The sequence below is a fragment of the Heloderma suspectum genome, chromosome 1 (assembly GCF_057233095.1).
Source record: "Heloderma suspectum isolate Gila_16-S chromosome 1, 16-S_ref, whole genome shotgun sequence".
Lineage (NCBI taxonomy): Eukaryota > Metazoa > Chordata > Lepidosauria > Squamata > Helodermatidae > Heloderma > Heloderma suspectum.
This window is the reverse complement of record NC_139458.1, coordinates 371234406-371248760: the sequence shown is the minus strand read 5'-3', so window position 1 is coordinate 371248760 and position 14355 is coordinate 371234406. Positions and strand designations below refer to the sequence as shown.

Sequence of the window (14355 nt, the reverse complement as noted above, 5' to 3'; positions counted from 1 at the left end):
ATTGGCAGATATCTGGAACTGTTAAATCCAAGCAATCCTGTTTGGAACATAAATGGGAATACATGTATTTGACCTTTAGCTACTAATATGCTACATGCATGTCATATGTCTAGAACTTCACAGAAGTGAAAACCATGTCCCTACAAAGCAATGTTGGCACTGCAGGAATTCCATTACATTTGGTATGTGTTTGCTGTCTACTGTTGGCCGTGTTCTCCAATTCTTTCCATATTGAGAGCCACACAGTTTGATTACCGATGTTTATTTCTGAAGCTCACAGAACAGACTCCTAATTTGTTGAATTATTATACTTTTAATCCTCATTTTAACTGTTTGTGTATATTATTTATAAAGCCCCCTGGTTTTACAAGGAGGGATATGATGATAGTATTAACAATAAATGAATAAAATAGTGATATAGCTACCAGTCAGTCAGTCTAATTTATTTTTATCAGCTACCAGGTATGACTAGAGTCAGCTTGGAGCAAGTTTATATATTTTCTTTTATGTCTGTATTTTTAAATTGTGGTGAAGGTTTCAAAAGATACTTATATGACTCTTGATAATTTTTGTATGTAATGTGTTACATGAGTCAAAGAGATATGTGTGATCCTTGGTTTCGGCTAAAGTGGAATTACATCAGAATAATCATATGGGAAGAAAAAGCCTGGGTATTCTTGCTTTAATTTTTAGAAGGTTATTTAAAAACTGTTTCAGTGAAAAGTTGTCTTTTCAAAATATTTCAGGTAATGGGAGATACCTTGCTGTTGTCCTCAGTCTTCCAGTTTTCCAGGAAAATTAGACAATCTATAGATAAAACAGCTGGTAAAATCAGGTAACACTTGCTCCTCATTAATGAAATGTTGTAAGAATTGTTATTAAAGGTTGATGTTCACTTTGACTGCAATCATGTCCCACTAAAATTAGTGGAAAATCTGCAGTTTGCTTTACAGATTGGCCCTGCTTGTCTTTTTTAATTATATTGCATATTTATTAATAAAGTATGCATTTCAAAGAACTCCTTTAGCACAGAAAGGGGGACAGCACACAATGAAATACATTGAATTTCTTTGCTTCAGTCTTAAACAACTACCTTTCTTGTCAAGTCATCTGTGCAGTGACCAGTCAAGTACTTGAGTTTTAAAAACAGTTTGGTTCTAATGATGAAGGCACATTGAGGACATCTAAAAAGAGGTCTATGCATGGGTGTCTAATTTGCATAGCACCTACACACAAACACACACACACACACACACACACAACATTATAGGTCCAAATCACACTGTTGATTCACAGATTTTGTGTGGGATATTGATTGTGGAGTTTTAGCCTATGCATACTAGATTTTTTCCAATTAGACCCTATACAAATATAAAGTCTAGAAGCTGGACAGGTATTTGGGAGGAGTGGGGGTGATCCTGCTTCCCCTTCACATGCATATAGCTGATACGTTTGCCAGAGTGACCTCAAAGTGGTCACGTGTGCACCATTGGCCATATCAAGATGCTGCTCTGAAACAGATTTTTTAAATTCATATTTTATTTGACTAAAGATGAATTAAAAGGCACCAGTAATTAGGAAATAAGACAATGTGAGGGAAAGAATTTAGAATGTTCTTACCTTTCTAACATCTGTGTTTTTAATTAGACCTGTCACTTTGCAGTATGACAGTAATAACGTCTCTGGTATAAATAACACAACTGCACATTGTTCAAGTTATGAACTAGTGTTTATCTTAATCTTCAACCTGATTCCATTTGTAAATATGAAGAAAATGCCTAATGCCAATTCTTCCTGTAGGCTCCTGCTGTAATAAAATGTTTCCTTTTTCCTTTATGACACTTGCACCAAATGTACTGTTCTCTCAATTAAAGTTTTTCACACCTGTCTCTCCCTATGCATTTCACACCTATTTCTCCCTATGCATTAAGTGCATTAACACTTGCTGGTTATTTTGGTCATATCTACTCCCTCCTCCTTCTCTAAAGTACTAAATTTTAACACCTGCTCATTTTTAAAATGCCCTGTAGCTTACTGGAAATAAAAATGGCATGACACTTTTCCAAAGTGCATTATCTCAGTTGACCTTGCAACTGTGAAAGATAGGGTAGTAGTAATAGTATTCCCATATTACAGACATACCAGGGCCGCGGTGGCTTAGTGGTTAAGACACTGAACTGTAGACTGGAAGGTCGGCAGGTCAGCAGTTCGAGACCCGAGTGCTGCGTGACGGAGTGAGCTCCCATCTTCAGTCCCAGCTTCTGCCAACCTAGCAGTTCGAAAGCAAGAAATTGCAAGTAGATAAATAGGTACCGCCTCGGTGGGAAAGGTAGCAGCGTTCTGTGCACCTCGATGTTCTGTCATGCCGGCCACATGACCACGGAAGCGTCTTCGGACAGCGCTGGCTCTTCGGCTTAGAAACGGGGATGAGCACCGCACCCTAGAGTCAGACACGACTGGTTGGGGACACCTTTACCTTTTTATTACAGACATGGGACTGAGACCCTGAGAGTTCCCTCCAAATCAGAATATCAAAATGTTTGTCTTGAGAGAAGCAGGCTAGGGGTCTGCCACTCATCATGGCAATGTTTTTCCCAGGAGAAAAATATGTGGTTAAGCAATAGTGGCAGTAGATGTTACCTTCTTTGATCAGTATTGTAATGAGCTTAAAGAATTTCAGCATGATATAGAACAGGGCTTAAAAAGCAATAGAAGGCAAGGAAAACCTTTCAGCTATAGAAGGTTATTCCTAGACATCTGAGGAAGTGAGCTGGAAGGCCACAGACCTAACAAAAATGAAAACAGGAGGAATGTTTGGAGGTTTGGTAAGAGACATGTCTGTAAAGCATCAGTGTGCATGCATAGCAGATATTTGCATATACTGTGGTTTCTGAAAACAGACAGACATTCTGAGAATTTTCTGTAACTCTTTTAGTATGTTGTTGTTTTTAAGAAATGCTGACATGTCCAGTACGGAGAGTAGCCAGGAAAAAATCCAGAGCTTAGGCTTGAGTAGTTCTGTGTGCATTAATCATCTCAATGGAATGTAATTATTTATTAGATTTATACCCTGACCTTCAAATACATTAAAAGGATGATTTACAGTTACACAATAAAATAATCTATTAAAATGAACTAAAAACAGCAAATCTATAGATGCATCATAAAAATATAAAAATAATCAAAATAAAATGGTTCAACAAAAATTAAAAAGACTGGGAAAATAAAAAAAGGAGTTCTTTTGGTGCAGAAAGACATCAGAGTGGTGCTGAGGAAGCATTCCAAAGGCTGGGCAACACCACTGAGAAGGCCTTCTCCCACTATACTTCAGTAAGCTGAGAAGGATAGAACAGAAAAAGGCATCCATGCATACATGGAAATTGAAGGAGAAGAAGAAGCAAATAAGAGAACTTTTCAGATATGGAGATACTGAGAAAGCTGGGAAAACAAAAGCATTATCTTAACCAAAGATCTGCAGAGTAATACAGACCTAGGGAAAGACACCTTGAAACTGAAAGTACCACAGTAGGAAAGGTGTTCCACCTATTCCATATTAGTATATCTTGTGCAAAATTCCAATATAAATGCAGGAACACATTTCTGTATGCAGATTTTTTTTTCTAGTATATGTGAATTCTTAATCCATTGTTTTCACATTTTCAGTTATTTTTACAGCAGGTTATAAAAGGCAAGTAGGACATTTAATTATTCCCATTACTAATTTTAATCAAAATAATACTTGAAGAAAATCCACTTCTACATTTATCAGAAGAGAGTTGGTATTTCACATCTTTACCTTAAAAACAAATAAAGGTAAATCAGCTTGTATTTGGTTTTTATATTATGTCTTACCTACAGGTGAGTCTAAAAATGAAACTTCATCCTTTCAGTTTTAATTCTTTAACTTTAAACTGTTTCCCAGAAAAGACTATTCTCATACACTAATTCGTTAGAGGTAGGGTTGTTTTTTTCCCTCATGAACATTTTTGAAATGAGTTGTGACCCAGGAACTTATGAATGGGGTTTTAATCCAAGTTTTCTGGATTGGTTGGAATATCCAGATGATCGTTTCTGTCAAGTAAGTCCTGCCTAATTCATATCTAGAACTTTATCTTGGAGTTACATTTGTTTCTCGAGATATCCTAGCATTACTTGGGTGAAATCCAAACTTGTGTGACACCGCTGGCAGGATGGATTCTCCCTCTTCCTGCAAACATTATTCACCCTCAAAATCTACTCTAGAGGGTTGGGGGATCTGCTGGAGCAGATTTGGGGGCTCACGGGGTTCCAGGAGAAAAGCAGGGGAAGTCCTATTGCCAAGTGGAAGTCTGCTCACATGACGTTGAAATTCACCCCTTGTTCACAAAGTGGCGTATTTTGTTACAGTTTTTGAAAATCATAGGTTTTACTTCCAACATTGTTCCAGTCCTGCCCATTTGGACATCGGGTTTCTTCAGCTACCAACATATTCTAGGTAGGACTCAAATTGAGTGACTATGCCTTGGGTTCCAAGCACCCTTTCTTTCCCATTTTTTTCTTCTTCAAGAAGGTAATGTATAGCTGTATTCCTCTGAAATCCTATCATAGGCCTAAAAGTCGCTGATGGGTGAGGAACTAGAAGCAGTTAGGCATCTGCCAATCTTTGCTTTATAGTAAGAGGGGGCTTGGATTCCCTTGGAAGTTACCTTTGGTTTCATTTTCCCTGCCCACCTATGCATTTGCCAGTGCAATAAGGTCATCTCAAGATTATGTGTCTATAGGGATGCTGGTTCTTGTTCTAGTTTGCTTGAGAGAGAATTAAAGTGTAAAACTTGGTCTTCTCTGTGAACCTCTTGCATGTCCTCCTCACAGGCAGATAATAAGATCTGCTGTATTCTAGAATCCAAAATTATAAAATCACACACATAGGGCTGGCATTATCAGTAAACTGGGGAAATTGCTGCCTTTTTTTTGGTTATATTAAGGTTGTTGGCGCATTGTTTTGTGCCTCATTACAACTGTACATAATGACAAAGCATGATACTACAGACATTCTTGAGTTGGTTCTCTGTCAGGTTTTAGTCTCCTTTTTGTGAAGAAAGGAGAAACTGTTCCTCTGGAACCAGGACTCTTTTAGCCCTATCTGCTGTTTCCTTGTGATAGGACAGAGAGCGAGAATTCACTGGTAAGATCAAATTTTCTTAACAGTTAAATTGCATCTGAATGACATGAAGGAATATTTTGTGGCTTTTGTTTGATAGAATTAATTTCCAGTACACAAATAACTTGGAAAAAGCCATTTTCAGCATACACCATTGATAGCAATTTTGTTATTTTTCATAACCCATTTGTGTATACTCATTTCCAAAAGACTTTTGTTGAAAATTAGACTGCAAGCTTTGAATAAACAGAGTAACATTACCATATATAAAATTATTATAGATCAGTGTGTACTATTATATAAATCACTTTAAAATTATAAGTGACTATAAAACTCAATGCACTCCCATGGCCATATTCTTTTTTTTTTTTTTTAATCACACACCCCCAGCTCTCTATCCCAGTTTGTCTTCAGCCCCTCACTGACAAAGTTGAGGGCTGAAGAAATTATTAATCCTTTCTTTGTCCTACTAAACTCTGTATAAAATACCATGTGCACAGATGGCCTTATATAAAAATGATACTAATAATAAAATTCAACCCTACTATCTTAAGTCCTGCATGTATCAGTTCAGAACAGAAATTCCCCTTTTCAATATTTGCCAGTATTTTCAATATTTGCCAATATTTCCATCCTCCAGTTCTCAAAGGTGTGGGAAATACAGTGCCTACAATGGGAGCTGACTGCAAAGTTAGGAAACCATTTTGGATTTTTAAATATATCTTCATTTGTGTGTGTGCACACACTCTCAAAAGAAAATGATAGGGTAAAATACGCTTTGTAGCTTTGCCTCACCCGCAAGTAGGAACAAGAGCAATATATTCTTGCCATGCTCCTGCAAATCCCAATCATTACTTTGAGCAACATTCAGTTAATTTTTTTTTTTAAGCTGGCCAACTTTTATTTTCATTGATCCACATAAGTGTTTATATGATAAGGCTTATATCACTATTCTGTGCTTCTTGGCTATAGAATATTATTTAAGGACAAAGATCGGAATTGGGAAGACATTGAAAAGAAACTGCGAGCTGAAAGTGATATCCCTATTGTGAAAACGTCAAGCATGGTATGATAAATAATATTTTTCACTGTCACATAGGCATGTTGAAAAGGGAAAAGGGCCCACAATTATTGTTAAAGCTCTAAAGAATACCTCACATTAAAAGGTGATTTTTATAGGAAACTACAGTGCAAAGAAAAGTAACTTAAGGAGCAATCCTATGTTCCCTAGACAGCATCTGGTGGACATAGGATTATTCGGTTTCCTGGATTCGAGCTCGAAGACAGGGCTCAGAGCCAGGAAACCATGCTCCCTGCCCCCTTGTAGCCAGTGTGGAGAGAACTGCACTGGCTACCTCTCCATGCTCAGTAAATGGAATGTGGAGATGGGGGAAATGGGGTGTTCCTGGGGGTGAGGAGGGGAGGAGACTGGGGCAGCTGACTTTTCCTATCACCACCACAGCCTCCTTCATGCCCCTTCCCCAAAGCCTCTGCTAGACAGGTAAAATCGCCCATCTAGCTTGAATGGGGTGCGGGAGGCAGAAGGCACCTCCGCACTGCATTGTATACACATAAGTCTCCAAGTTCGGAGGCTTATGCGTACCCAGGGTGCACCTGTTTACTCAGAAGAAACATGCATAGGCTTGTACCCTTAATTCCAATAAGAAAATTTGATTTTGTTGCTTATCATAATTTTATTATGATAATAATAGTAATAGATAATAATACTGAGCCACATATATAGATTTAGATATATATCCTCAGCTTGGGGGAAAGCAGCTTCCACAGCTGTGTAGAGCTGAAAATCAGGTGGGCTTCCCAAAGCCAGTGTTCAGCCAGGAGGCTTGTGCCATTTTGAGTCAACTTGGGGAACAATAGCAGGGGAAAGGATCCATAAATGGGTCAGTCTAGATGTGACATAGGAGATCCATGATCAGGATCACCCGCATTTGTGATGTTGGGAGAGAGCTGGGAGGGAAAATGCTGTGATGCTGGGAGAGAGTTGGGAGGGGAAATGAAGCAGAGGGGAAGGAGTGACCATCCTCCAGTCTAAGGTCTCCACTGCAGCTGCTTTTAACTTTAAAAAACAACAATATGGGCAATCTACTCAGTCTGCATGGAGATAGACTGTTCTAAAAGCCATGAGATTTCCCCAGAAGAAATAAAGGATGCTATATTTAATCCTTCAAATTCTCCCTGTAAAGGTATGTATGTGTGGAACTTCAATGGTTGCACATTTTCAGTTTGTCTTGGAAATTGAGATCTGAAGGTGGGGGACTTTGAATTGCCTCCTATTGTGGTTTAGACTTAAAGCAGCTTTTCCCCTCTGCAAGGGTGGGGTACCTATTAAAATGTTCCACCCCCAGGTGGATACAAATGGTTTCCAGAGGGCGCTGGTGGGAGTTTCCAGCTGATATGGCTGGTTCTCCTGTCAAAATCCTGGTTATCCTGTGGAGTGCAGAAATGACCTGGGCAGTTGACACGATTGCTCCTGAGTGCCTCTCCAGGGTAGAGCTTGTACAGCTCCATGGTATTTCCCAGAACTGAGAGTAATGAAACAAAATAGGAGATGGCTTGAGTGCAGATGGGAGAAAAACTCCTAGTGGATGCAAACACTGGTGTGGATATTTAGGGGCAGTGAAGGTGGCAAAGAAACAATATCTCTCTGCCTCTTTTTGTGCCATCTAGCAGAGTTTTTCAGGGTTGTCTGGGGCTTATTACATGGTCACCCTAAGGACACTGTGGATCTGTCAGAGGCCTGCTGTAATATGTTTGCAAGGCACTTCCAAGATAAAATTGCTGGGGCTTGCACTCCAGTGTAGGTGAATCAGGTGAGGTATCCAGAGCACAGGCATCCAGTTTTGTTTGATGAGTTTCAATAGGTACAGCTCAAAGAAGTTGACAAGGTGCTTGGACATGTTCATGCATCCACTTCTGTTTTGGATCCTTGCCTCTCTTGGCTTATAAAAACTGGCAGGAAGGGAACAGCTGGCTGCGCCAGGGAGGGGATTAATACTTCCTTGCAAGAGGGGGAAGTCCAAGATCACCTGAAAGTGGCAGTGGCGGGACCACTTTTGAAGAAATCCTCCCTTAATCTGGAAAACCTCAACAACTTTAGGCTGGTGGCAAATGCTCCTTTCCTGTTTAAGGTCCTTGAGCGGGTGGTTGCCAACCAGCTCCAGAGCTCTTGGATGAGACCCATTAGCTGGATCCATTTCACTGGGGGTTCAGGCTAGGTTTTGGCAGAGAAATAGCCTTGGTCGCCCTGTATGATTAACTTTGTTGGGAGATGGACAGGGGAGTGTGACCCTGTTGATTCTCCTTGAACTCTCAGCAGCTTTTGATACTATTGACCATGGTATCCTTCTGGGGTGATTGTCTGAATTGGGAGTGGGAGATACTGCATTGCAGTTGTTTCATTCTTACTTGGATGGATGGCTTCAGAAGGTGGTACCTGGGCGGGGTGGTATTGCTCGGACCTGTGGATTCTCCAATGTGGGAATGCATGGGGGTTGGTTTTGTCCACCATGCTATTTAACATGTACATGAACCCATTGAGTGTGGTCATTTGGAGTTTTGGGGTGTGTTGTCATTAGCATGCTGATGACATGCAGCTCTGTTTCTCCTTTTCATCTTAATCGGATGAGATGATAGATGTGCTAGATCAATGCCTGGCTGCAACAATGGACTGGATGAGGGCTATATAAACTGAAGCTCAATCCAGACAAGACCAAAGTGTTAATGGGTAATTTTTCTGACTGGATGGAGGGTGCTCAACCTGTTTTGAATGGGGTTGCACTCCCCCTGAAGGAGCAGGTTTGCAGCTTGGGTGTTCCCTTGGAGCCATCTTTGTCACTTGAGGTTCAGGTGTCCTCAGTGGCATGGAATGCCTTCTACCAGCTTTGGTTGGTGGCCTACCTATACCCCTATCTGGACTGGGATAACATGGCCTCAGTAATCTGTGCTCTGGTAACCTCCAAATTAGATTACTGCAATGCTCTATATGGGACTGTTTTTGAAGATGGTTCAGAAACTGCAGCTTGAGCAAAATGTGATGGCCAGATTGAAAGTAGGGACCAGAAGGTCTGAACATATAATACCAATTATGGCCTACTTGCACTGGGTGCTTATATGTTTCTGAGCCCAATTCAAGGTGCTGGTTTTGACCTATAAACTTACACAGCCCCACAGTACCTGACAGAGTGCTTCACTCAGTATGAACCTACCTGTACACTATGATCATCATCTCGGGCTCTCCTCCAAATGTCTCCTCTGAGGGAGGTGCAGTGGATAGCAACAAGGAAGAGGGCTTTCTTGGTGGTGGGCCCCCAATTGTGGAACACTCTCCCCAGCAAGGTCTGCCTGATACCCACAGTGTCACCTTTTTGGTGCCAGGTTAAGACTTTTCTCTACTTGGAGATATTTTTCAGCATATGATAAGGCTTTTTAATAGATCTTGGGATTTTTAGTGTTGACTGTTTAATATGGTTTTCTATGTAAATAGTTTTTATATTAAGTTTTATATTGTATTTTTAAGGTTTAATCCTTTGTAAATTACCCAGAGAGCTTTGGCTATTGGGTGGTATAGAAATGTTGATGATGATGATGGTAATTTAAAGGTACTATGAAAATTTCAGTTTCTCTTCTGTGTCAACATATTCACCAAACATTAATATATATACATGAAGTGTGGATTTTCCCTCCTTAATGAAAGCTAATAAAAGCTATAAATGTGGTCCTGCAGGAAATATCATCAATATTGCAAGAACTGAAGAGAGTTGAGAAACAGCTTCAAGGTATTTATTACTTTATACCTATGTTGCTGTGAAGGTTTTCAGAATATCATAGTGTCAGGCCTTTAATTTAATTTACTTTTTAAAAATGCTGTTCTAATTGCAATTAAAAGTTATAGAGGGCATAGGAAAGTAGTTGTGGGAGGAAATAGAAATAACGTTTGGTTCCAATTACAAGACAAGAGTCAGTGGGATGTAATCCCTCCTTTTCTGTGCAAGAGTAGTTATTTCCTTTTCTTCAGACCTTAGTTTTTGCCCTGAAAAGTTGTAGCAGGATACCTGTCATGTGCTTGCTAGTGGATCTCACCACAGATTGTTACATAGGTGGGAAAGATCTCCCCAACTCTGCAGGGGACTGTTCAGTCAGCAGCTACCTCCCCCAGCAGCTGTAAGAGAGTGTGTTGGTATGAGAAATAGAGGGAATTCCACTACCCTTCCTTGCTTCTTTAATGATCAGAGACACAGAACCTACTGCTGTCTTGCTGTCATGCTGTCATGACAAAATCAGCAGAAGCCTCCACATTCTGGACCTTGAAGACATTGCATCAGGTTCTCTGCTGCTTATGTTTCTCTCTTGATAGGACTTGTTATAGATGGCAACACTTCAAGAAAAAATATGGCATTTAAAGAATTAATTAGCCACTTCCAAGAGATCAGTTGTGCATCCAGAGTATGTGAGCGCTTAAAGGTACTTCAGATGTGCAACGTGCAACATTGGGAAAGATGAACACAATCGTTCTGCTTTACAGTCCATCGAGGATCCAGGTCCTCACAGAGCCACTACGTATTGGCTCTGCCTTCCCTGTTCTCCAGGTGTGGTCTCTGAGACCCTTCATAACCTTTTAAGTGAAATTCCCTGGAAATAATTCCTTTTGCATCTACCCGAAGATATGCCTACATCTACATTCTGCATTTACATTCTTCTGAAATGTCACTTCTGTGGGCATGAGTCAAGAAATTCCTGAGGAGAATTCTCGAGAAGACTGTTGCTCTGCCACTGTGGTATTTTGAAATCTAAATACTCCTTGTGGCTGTTGAGGCATTCTGGAGATCAGTGAAGGCATCTTTTTTCTCCAGGTTTCTGATTAGCACAGGGAGTGGATAGCATGAATTGCATCTGTCCCCATCTCCTCCTGTAAGCATTCCCACTGCTTTCTCAAGTTCTGTGAACAATACAGAGGATCCTAGGGTAGATCTTCTTTATCCTTTGCTAGCTGCTTTTCAGTTCACATGAAGAAAAAGACCCAAATCTGCTTTGGACCTCACCATTCTATTTTGCAGTGAATGCTGATGGCACTGATGTTGGTGGGCTGGTGAATCCGCTCTGGGTTTCAGTCAGAACCATTCTGGACTCTAAAGAAGCTTTCCAAGGTGGAGCACCTTGGATAGTTTCTTTAGAGTTCTGAACAGTTCTGACTGAAACCTGGAGCAGATTCACTGTCCCATCAGCCTCCACTGCTCTTTTGCACATTTGCATGAAATCATTCTGTGGACTCTTAACCCTCTAGACCTTTTTTCTTGATTGCTATACAACTTATGGAAGAGGTTCTAAGATGTCAGTCATATCCTACCATTTTCATATGCTCAACCCTTTATTCTTCCCACACCCTAGAGGTTTACTTCCTTTTCACAGTTTTCAGGAGTTAATTTTTCTGTTTTGCCAGTTTCGGGCTCACCCCCAAATCAGAAGTGTGCAGAGCCTGGACATTTTACTTAGGCAGCACCTGACTCTTCAGGGAACAAAACAGGCATGCAGAGTGTGACTGGCTGCTTTAAATGACCCTACGACAAGTTTATTAATTCATTTTATAGGGTCTCAGGAGAAAGCAGTACAAGATTAGTTCTCTGAAAAAGAAGGTACAGGGTTGTGCAGGATAAGCTGGCATCAACAATAGACTGAGGATTGTGCAGACAGCATAACTTCTCAGAGCATTGTCCCTTGAGTGCCATTTTTTGTGGGGGGTGGGGGTAGAAAGGCAAGGTATAAGTCAAATAAACAAATCAATAAGTATTTTGTTGCATGTATAGGCTGATGGTGGAGGATTGATGTAATTCATGAGCCTATTCAGTCTCCGAAGAAGTCTTTTGCAGATGTGACCTCTGGAAGCTGACTAAAGAGGAGCTATGCAAAAAGACTATATGCTTTCACTGAGCGTACAGCCTTGCCCTCTCACTGAGGGCAAATTTTATCACAGCACCATTTTGGTGCTTTCAAATGAGCAGCCACTACATGACTTCCAATTTGATACAATCGCATGAGGGGACTCTACATCTGTTCCGCAGTCATTCCTTAGTAAAGACTGTATTCTGTTTCTTACCTTGAACTATGAATATATATTGATTTAGATTATGGAAAATTCAGCAGATATGTTATGATGCTGTTCATAAAAGGCGACCTCAGCATTTTAAGAAGAGATAGGCATTAAAATAAAATTAAAAGATTGAATAATACTAGAATAATAACAGTTAACAAATCCTGATATTGATTTTTTTTGCCAACTTCTCTTCCTCTTTGTTCAGTGATAAATTCAATGATTGACCCTGATGGAACATTGGATGCTCTGAGCAATATGGGATTCGCTGCCTCTGTCCAGGCAACTCAACCTAAGCAGAAGTCCAGCCCTGTTTCTCAAAGTGCCCATCCTCAGATACAGTCAAACTGTCAACCAGAACCAAGGGCTGTTCGACCAGCCATTGCCTCTGCTTCAAGTGAACTTGGCAATGTTGAATCTGAGCATGATTTCAGTATACATTTTAATAGGTTCAATCCAGATGGAGAGGAGGAAGATCCAACTTTGCGCGAATGACATAAATGTTATCAGTACCTTTAGTATTGAATGTGCAGAATTTAATGAGAGTCATACCATTGTTCAAAGAGTTAAAAAAAAAAAGCTTGGTAAAATTACCATTGCTTTATTATACCAGCTACTTAACTGTGATGTTTTTGATGTCGCACACCACTTGACTCATTAAGGTAAACATTGGTACTGACATAGAAATGCTGTTTGTGGTAATTTTATGGGCTTTGCAAGCACTTACTTTGAATCGTTTCCTCCATAGTTTAATTAGTTAAAGCAGACTGCAAGCAGGTGAAAGTCCATCACTATTAAGATTCTAAATCTCCTGTGCCAAGCTGATCTGCAATTGAGCCTCTTCACTTAAATTTCTATAAATGATTGATCACTTAAATTTGATTCTGAATAAGGGGATCTAAATGAGGAAATACTGTGTTTTAATACCATGAGACCCTACAATACAAGGAAAAGCAAGTTTCACAGGACATTCATTGTTGCATACTGAAGGTTTCAAACCATTGTGATTTATATAACTTCATTGCTACGTACATTGTCTTGCAGTTTACAGAGCTCAAATATTATGTTTGCACTAAGAATTTGCCAGGAGTGAAAGATGAACATATCAGTATCAAAAGGGGCGAATAATTTTGTACTTAGAAAAGTGGTCAGAACTATCCTTTAAAACACACACACACACACACCTCAACACAGTGGTGTGAGTCCACGTCACAAAAGGATCCATTTGACCCTTGCTGATCCTGTTCAATATGTCTTTTTGATGTCGATGAAAAGTAAATGTCATATCATTTCTGTCCAGATGTTTGGAACTATGAAACCAGTTTAAATGTATAGCTATGTAAGTCTACTGCTTGAAATCCTTGCTCATGCTATATCACCAAGGTCCAACACAAAATACATTAATAAGTGCTCCTTGAGATGATCATGAGTTGTAAAATTTTCTTCAGAAGATTTGGAGGTAGTGTAGTAATAATCTGGTCAATAGACTGACTCCAGGCATACAAATTGCTCATGTTTTCCTGTAGACTCTCTAATAAGTCTGTCTTATACATTTATAAGAATTTCTGAAAGAAAAATGCTAACATAGGCCTCTTGCTTATATTACTTAACAGCAAAGCTATTAAAATATCCCATATAAGCCTATTTATCTTAAAAGTTGTCCCAGTAACTTAACATTTGGAAATAATAATTAAAAAGTTAACAGCCTTGTATTTCCAGAACACTGTAATACCAAGAACACCTGTTAAATGCAACTAATAACTGGAATTTTCTTAGGTTTTTGCATCAGTCTATGTATTAGGGTTACAGATACAACTTTGAAGCTTTTATGAAATAGTCTTTAATATTTCAGCAATAATCTTATGTGTTTAAAATACTTTTTTCCTGTACATTTTTAAACTGTACAGGATTTTGGAAGTCATTGCAACGTTTGACCAATTAAATATACAAAACCACTTTTTGTAGAGATATAAAAATAAAAACCCAGTAATCCTGTTGTATATTGGATTTAATTTTGTTGCTTAAAAACTGCCTCTTGTCAAACTCTGTATCCCACTCTCTGTTAACAGAGGTCAGGAAAACACTTGTTTACAGGTGCAGTCAAAGTTTA

General features: G+C 39.5%; 1 protein-coding gene across 3 annotated transcripts in view; it reads left to right on the top strand.

The window, feature by feature from the left end:
* CEP170 (centrosomal protein 170) overlaps nucleotides 1-13430 on the top strand; it is a 142452-nt gene extending 129022 nt beyond the window's left edge. For all 3 annotated transcript variants that reach the window (XM_084828218.1, XM_084828220.1, XM_084828219.1), the window contains 4 exons: nucleotides 747-835; nucleotides 6113-6206; nucleotides 9885-9936; nucleotides 12454-13430. In XM_084828218.1, coding sequence (XP_084684344.1) covers nucleotides 747-835; nucleotides 6113-6206; nucleotides 9885-9936; nucleotides 12454-12740 — 522 coding nt within the window. In that variant the 3' untranslated portion in view covers nucleotides 12741-13430. The remainder of the gene's footprint in view (nucleotides 1-746; nucleotides 836-6112; nucleotides 6207-9884; nucleotides 9937-12453) is intronic.
* The last annotated feature ends 925 nt before the right edge of the window (nucleotides 13431-14355 follow it).